Source organism: Pelobates fuscus, chromosome 5 (genome assembly GCF_036172605.1).
Source record: "Pelobates fuscus isolate aPelFus1 chromosome 5, aPelFus1.pri, whole genome shotgun sequence".
Classification (NCBI taxonomy): domain Eukaryota; kingdom Metazoa; phylum Chordata; class Amphibia; order Anura; family Pelobatidae; genus Pelobates; species Pelobates fuscus.
The window spans coordinates 329161565-329169627 of NC_086321.1; the positions used below are offsets into that span (position 1 = coordinate 329161565).

General features: G+C 42.5%; 1 protein-coding gene across 2 annotated transcripts in view; it reads left to right on the top strand.

The window, feature by feature from the left end:
• The window catches only part of MYBL2 (MYB proto-oncogene like 2), a 32978-nt gene extending 28662 nt beyond the window's left edge, over positions 1–4316 (top strand). For both annotated transcript variants that reach the window (XM_063455666.1, XM_063455667.1), the window contains exon 14: positions 3395–4316. In XM_063455666.1, the coding sequence (XP_063311736.1) occupies positions 3395–3523 (129 nt within the window). In that variant the 3' untranslated portion in view covers positions 3524–4316. The remainder of the gene's footprint in view (positions 1–3394) is intronic.
• Positions 4317–8063: the final 3747 nt, after the last annotated feature.

The following is an 8063-nucleotide window of genomic DNA, read 5'->3' on the forward strand; positions in this document are numbered from 1 at the left end:
AGCCACCTTTCTTTGCAAGGACACTCAAAAGCCTGACATCCATGGATTCTGTCAGTGTTTTGATCTGTTCACCATCAACATTGCGTGCAGCAGCAACCACAGCCTCCCAGACACTGTTCAGAGAGGTGTACTGTTTTCCCTCCTTGTAAATCTCACATTTGATGATGGACCACAGGTTCTCAATGGGGTTCAGATCAGGTGAACAAGGAGGCCATGTCATTAGATTTTCTTCTTTTATACCCTTTCTTGCCAGCCACGCTGTGGAGTACTTGGACGCGTGTGATGGAGCATTGTCCTGCATGAAAATCATGTTTTTCTTGAAGGATGCAGACTTCTTCCTGTACCACTGCTTGAAGAAGGTGTCTTCCAGAAACTGGCAGTAGGACTGGGAGTTGAGCTTGACTCCATCCTCAACCCGAAAAGGCCCCACAAGCTCATCTTTGATGATACCAGCCCAAACCAGTACTCCACCTCCACCTTGCTGGCGTCTGAGTTGGACTGGAGCTCTCTGCCCTTTACCAATCCAGCCACGGGCCCATCCATCTGGCCCATCAAGACTCACTCTCATTTCATCAGTCCATAAAACTGTGGTTTCTCCGCACGCTTCTTGCGACCCTGTTGACTATTTTGAATGAAACGCTTGATTGTTCGATGATCACGCTTCAGAAGCTTTGCAATTTTAAGAGTGCTGCATCCCTCTGCAAGATATCTCACTATTTTTGAATTTTCTGAGCCTGTCAAGTCCTTCTTTTGACCCATTTTGCCAAAGGAAAGGAAGTTGCCTAATAATTATGCACACCTGATATAGGGTGTTGGTCATTAGACCACACCCCTTCTCATTACAGAGATGCACATCACCTAATATGCTTAATTGGTAGTAGGCTTTCGAGCCTATACAGCTTGGAGTAAGACAACATGCATAAAGAGGATGATGTGGTCAAAATACTAATTTGCCTAATAATTCTGCACTCCCTGTAATATTAAATGAAAGTTTTATCTGCACAGAATGAAAAACTGCAGGAAAGGGCTTACATACATTCTCCCCTTCTGCAGTTTGTAGTGACCAGTACCTGAAACCTTTACATCTATAGCACCGATTGCTATGTCTATTTTTATGACGGACACCCAGCACTTTTATTGTAGTAGATTGCTGATATAAAGGGTTGTAATAAAGCACTGGCTTCCTACAATCTACTGCTGTCACGACTTCAGTAAACATGGTTAAAGGGCTTGGTATCCGTTGGCTTTGTAGTTAGACTAATTAACAAACTTTAATGACCTGTATTCAGTTCCATAACAATATTATGCAATGCCGAATAAGCCTTGCAGCTTGTATAGTATACTTGTAGCGGCACTGTCCTGTCCGAATCCAGTGTTTTTTTTTTTTTTTTTGTGTTTTTTTTAAACCCCTCTCCCGACTCCACTACATCTAATTGTCCACCTAGTCGCCCCTAAGCCCCCCATATTACCTATTTTTGCATCTTTATTTTGTGCCCGGACCTAGGTTCTGGGCGCGGCCATCTTTGTGTCGGTAGATGAAGGCCATGTGGGACACGTCATCTGCCCACACAAGATAGCGCTGTGAAATTCAGGCACATGTCCTGTTAAACACTTGGGCATGCGAACGGGAATTTAATCTTTCATTAATTCGTCAGACGTTTAAAATGAATAGAAATTTCAAACGAATAAATGAAGACCTCTTTGTTCGTTCGTTTGGTTTATTACAAGGAGGGACCTACCGGCGCGCAGCTCCCTCTTTGTAATATGTAAAAATAGAAGCGGCAGGGAGCAGTGCTTCCCGCCACTTCCTAAGCGCCCCCCATGTCCTCCCACACCTACATAATGGGGGTAGGGACTGGGGTACCTATTGTCCTCCCCCTCCCCCCGCTTTCAATCAACCAATCAGTGTTATGGGTCAAATTACACAGCATGGGAAAATTCCAAAGAACTTTCTCACGCTGGGTAAAATGACAGAGCACTCTGGTTGAATTTCATGCCAACCAGAGTGCTGTGACAGGTACATTTAGAGATTTACCTGACAGTCTCTTCATTTACCTGTCAGCCAACCAACCAATCAATCAGAGCTAATTGCAGGGCGTGGGAAGGCGTCTGGGTTTTTTTCTTTTGTTTTTGCGCTCTGGTTTTTTATTTTATTTTCAAAGTTCGACGGGTATTATGGATTTTTGGGGGAGGGCTGAAAAAATACAACCTCAAATGGTAAGTTGTTTTATTGTTCCCCCCCCCTCACAATTTTCAGGGTGAGGGGGGGGGGGGGGTAAGTAGATCTTTATTAAAAAAAATTGGGTAGGAGGTGTGACTAGTGGCTTGGGGACTCCTAGTCAATAGGTACCTCCCCCACCCCTGTTATTTTAGTATTTTAATGCCCCCACCCGCCACTCAGCGGTTGGGGGGCGACGATGATAGGTTTCCCTCCCCATTGTCATTTAGGGCCCTGGGGGGAGGGGAGGGCAATAGGTCCCCCGTTCAGTTTAAGTGCCCCCACTCGGGAGGGGAGATACTATGTGGTTTTTTTTTTTTTATTATTATTTTTTTTTTTTTTAACATTGAGTAGCCACAGGCTGCTGACTGTTTACTAGACATGCCCCCCTACTCACGATATATCGGGTAGGGGCAGAATTTACTAATACGAAGTAATAATTGCATCCTAACATGAATGAACAAACTGTTCTCATTCTATTATGACTAAATTCGGTAATTTCACTGGCGTTCTGTTTAAATGACAGGACGTTTGGGAATACTGACAGGGAGCATCGCGAGATCACGGAGGAAAGGTAGGAATTGTGGGAAAATTGCATAACCACATGAAACCATATTAAAAAAAAATATTTACTTATGAACTGTGTTTAACATATTACATCCACAAAATGATTAGGGTTAAATTGTGGTAAATTGAAAATTGGTAACTTACTTGGTGTCTGACATGCACAAGTAATACATCCTTGAGAACCAGAAGGTCTTTTACAAAGAGCTAAGCCTGCTGGTGTTGGGTTTGGCTTACTGGCTGTGAGTGATCAGGTGGTGGTCTTATCTGATGAGCTGGCCCTGCCTGTAGCAGAGTTAAGCTCAGGAGAGCTAATGAAAGCTTCATTCAGGTAAGTTGATGTACCATTAGCAAACCGTTTCACGTCAAACATTGGGTGCACTTCAGTGCACTGTGATGGTCATGGTGCTTGGAGTGCAATTGTAATACATTTCACTGGTTAGTAAATTAACCCCCAAAGGATTTGTGCTCTAAAACACGCGTCATTCTATATATATATATATCTATCACTGCAATAATGGTAAATGGTGCAACCCTGATTTGTATTTTTCTGTGTGGTGTTTTTTTCCCCTCTTCCGAATGAACTAACTTGTCTCTTTTGCTTTTTCCTAGATGTCAAGTGCCTGGAAAACTATAGCATTTGGTGGCTCCAAGGACCAGCTGCACATGCAGGAAAAAGCGAGGGAAATATTAAACTTGTACAAACACAACTCCACCTCACAAACCCTCATTCATTCCTGATATTGATTTTGTTTTGTTTTTTTATTTAATGGGTGGAAAATCCAGCCCCACTCCTCCCTGAAGTACCATCTGGTCAGCACAGTGATCACTATTACTCATTCTATAGCCATGAACAAACCATGGATGTATACAAGGGGCAGCAGCAATCTGTCCAGCATGTTGCTCTTTCTAAAGGACTTCACATTGTGGATGGATGCCCAGCGCTGGCTGACTTTATTTTTTAAACAGCCTCGTGTCAGTGCTGCTCTTTATATAACCTATTATGACAAGAGGAAGGGTGTCAGCCATTCTGGAGAGGAGTGTGAAACACATCAATTTGTGGCTGAAAGATGGGCACTGTTGACACGTAAAGATCCATATTGATCGTGTTTTATATTTTTGAAATAATGTCTGATGGAACTGTGGCTACTTGAATCAGCCAGAATGCTGTGCGCTCCTCCAGCCAGCATGGACAAACCAGCATAATGCATTAAACTGGTGTTCTCCCTATCGAATACCACATGACCTTTTTACAATTCCATTTAATGATGTACTGAAAACATTGGATTGTACAATTTACTTGTCATTTTTTTTTTTTTTGGTCTAGTTCCCTTTAAATATTTATATCATTTTTGTTGCTGAACTGCATAATAGTTTGTGAAAGAGTTGGCTAGTTTATGGCTCTTAAATGTGCCAATGACCTCTGTGTTTAAGGCTTGTCACTGCCATGCCCTGTTAAATAGGACACTATCAACCCATTCTTCCAAAACCAAATCACATTGGCTGCAAAATATGAATTACATTATACAAATGTGTTTTGTTTTAATTTTTTTAAAACATGCATTGCTACTGTAAAACATACCTACAGTAAAATTCAATTTGGCTTTTTGTCATCTATCCACTTCTCATAATTGTGTACTTTTCTGCACATTGTTAGGATGCCATTTTGTCACAATTTCTTGTCGTCCAGTTAATTTATGCTTTTGCATATGTACTTTTATAAATGTTTCACTCCTACTGAGGGTGAGTTGTTTTTTTTCACCCATTCCTTTCTTAAATGACCAACTAACACCCTTTTCTGAATATTGCACTTTTTGCTTCAATGTAACCTAGTGAGTTCCCTCTGCCAAGTCTATATCTTCTTATTTTTGTTAGTGGGAGTCCGGACATATCCGATGACCCCCGCCAGCAGTTAATAAGAAATTATGGACCTACATAAGGAAAAGTAAAGTGTTCAAGAGATCTTCACGGTCTTGTGTCCATAAACTTATTACCTCAATTCTGGTAGCTGTGAAGATCCAGTTTGACTACAGTGGCTCAATATGGAAAAAATGTATTTGGGTGGCTCATTTTCCATGTTCTTTTCCATTTAGTATCAGTATAGTGGGATGTCTGTCTAGTAATGAACCTTCTGGGGTGAATTGATTTTGAAGGAAACTCCCTCCTAAGGTGGTGGTGTGCTTAATCCAAAGGGGTTACTGCTACCAAAAAGTGTTTTCGCAAAACAGCTTAAACCTGCCTCTTGATGTGTTCTCCTTTAGCCTGATACTCCACGGCTGGGGTTACACCTCCAGCAGCAACGGGGTTAATCTCTATATGTGCATTGTTGCATATTGGAACACTACACATACAGAAACTATGACCACTTCAAATAAATTAAATTGTGGTGCTTAGAGTAGCATTGTAAACCTTTCATTACCCATAACAGGGGTAGGCAATCTTTTGCCCTCCACATGTTGTGGAGCTAATCTCTCTTAATGCTGGCAAAGCATTGGGCGATATGTAGTCCACAACATCTGGAATGACACAGGTTTCTTACCTCTGGCCTATATAGGCACGGCGATTACTCAAAGTGGTATTACTTGCCTTGTTAATCAAAGGATTGATATTGTACATGTGGTATTGCGAAACCTGGGATACATATGACTTCTTAAAATAGCTAAACAGTCACATGAACAATTCAAATACTATATTAAGGTGTTTGTAAATTGTAAAACACTGTTAGATAGTTCATACAGTTTTGCTTAAATGGACGCTATATAGTCATCAGAACAACTAAAGCTTAATGTAGTTGTTCTGGTGAGTATAGTCGGTACCTGAAGACTTTTTGCAGTAAACAATGCAGTGTTTACATTACAGCCTAGGAAAACCTCCAGTGGCCACTTGGTCAGTCCTGCACGGTGTGAACTTTCCCAAAGAGATGCATTGATTCAATGCATCTCTAGGAGTAGATGTGGATTGGCCCGGGAGCTATTTCGCTTTGCACCCTGGCCCGCAACTTTGGCTGAGAAAAACAGAATTGATCATCTCAGCCAATCACAATGTGTTCCTATTGGAAAGCATTGTGATTGGCTGAGATCATAATTGCTAATGTCAGCCAAGGAGGCGGCGCCCTTGTTATAAAAATAAGGTGTTTTACTAGATTTAAGGGCGGCTTAATTGTTTCAGTTTAGGGTCTGGAATGCATGTAATATGCAACTGAGAAAATGTTTCTAGATCTACAAATTATGAAGGTTCTATAATTTAAATGTTTGATTCCTCTGAGAACAATTGAATCTTAGGATGACTTACATTTGGCATAAGATCATCTCCTTTTAGATATGCACAAAAAAAATCTATATGTAATTAGGATACAACTATATAGATTGAAAATAGAATCTCCATAGTCTTTTGCTATATATAAATACAGTAGAATACACCCCAGTTTTATATTTTTTGACTGGAGTTTACACTTTGTAAAGATACCAGTGCCACCTAGAGGTAGCGACCTGTAACTTGCTTTGCTGCTTGGATAATAAAATATATAGGTTGTTGGAGGTTTTAGCCATCAGTGAGAATAAGGGTAACTGTTAACTGGATACTTACATTGATGTCATTAAAATCTCCAGTACATTACATAGTTCTATTCAAATATAATTAAATTATAGAATCTTCTCTCAATTAATGGGTTTAGGCAGAGAATAGTCTGCATTCATATCTTGACCAGTGCAGGTTTTTATCTGTATGTTACAATAAAATTATTGAAACATAATCATGTTCTGCTGTACTATGAAGTGATTATGGATAAGCGTTTAAACTCTGCTAGTAAGGTAAATAAACTGTACAGCTGCTATATGATATGTTTAGAACACCAAAAAAAACATAATAGGTCCTGGATTTTCTAAAGGTTACGGACACTTCTTGGTCTACAGCACTCCTGGTGAGAATTCACAGTAATTTCTAATCCTGCATCAATATACACTGAACAAAATTATAAACGCAACACTTGTTTTTGCCCCTTTCATGAGCTGAACTCAAAGACCTATTTCTCAAATCTGTGTTAATGAGCACTTCTCCTTTGCTGAGATAATCCATCCACCTCACTGGTGCGCCATATCAAGATGCTGATTAGACAGCATGATCATTGCACAGGTGTGCCTTAGGCTGGTCACAATTAATGGGCACTCTAAAATGTGCAGTGTTATTACACAGCACAATGCCACAGATGTCGCAAGTTTTGAGTGAGCGTGCAATTGGCATGATGACTGCAGGAATGTCCACCAGCGCTGTTGCCCTTGAATTGAATGTTCATTTCCCTACCATAAGCCGTCTCCAAAGGCATATCAGAGATTTTGGCAGTACATCCAACTGGCCTCACAACTGCAGACCACGTGTAATCACACCAGCCCAGGACCTCCACATCCAGTATCTTCACCTCCAAGATTGTCTGAGACCAGCCACCCGTACAGCTGCTGTAACAATCTGTTTGCATTAGGGATCGGCCGATATTGATTATTTTTAGAGCTGATACAGATAATCTGTGATCTTTCAGGCCGATAGCCGATAACTTACCCATATTCTGTACATTTACTATTTAAAATAAACTGGGGTGAGCGGGGCCTGACAATCATGGCGGACGGCAGCACTAAGCAGGAGCTCCCTAATAAACTACCCTCCCGAGCGTCTTACCGGGACTCCTGCCGTCCACAAACCGCACCAAACTGGGACTTAATCAGCGAGAAAGACGGGTGGAGCGTTCCGATGCCGAAAACCGGAATGCCGCCCGACCAAGACGAGACAGTGAGGCTGCGGCCTGGTGACGGCTCCGGGCAGGAGAAACGGCCGGTCTCCCGTCCCCTGCCCGAACCCCCAGCAGGACTACAAAGAGTCCCGTTTCTCCCCCCCCCTTCTGGGCCGGGGGGGATATCCCGGCCCACAAACTACCAACAACAGAGCGGAAGGCTCCAGGCAGCACACGCGACGGAGCAACAGAGAGGGCTCCTATACACAAAATGGCGGACGCACCTCTCTGCAGCAGCCGAGCCAGGCAAACGAGCTCACATAGTAGACAGTTGCCGCAGGAGGGCCTAGAGGCAAAACTTAAAACCATCCTGGAGGCCTTCTGGGAGAAGCTGAAGGCTAGAGAGGCAAGCTACAAACGAGACCACCAGGCAAAAGTAAGCCGCGGAATACGAAGCGGTGCACGCCAGCACCCGCCATAGGCAACAACTGCCTACCCAGATCTGGACCCAGGGTCGCCAAAAGAACAGCCCTTCGGCGCCGACCAAGCAGGCGGAGCAGT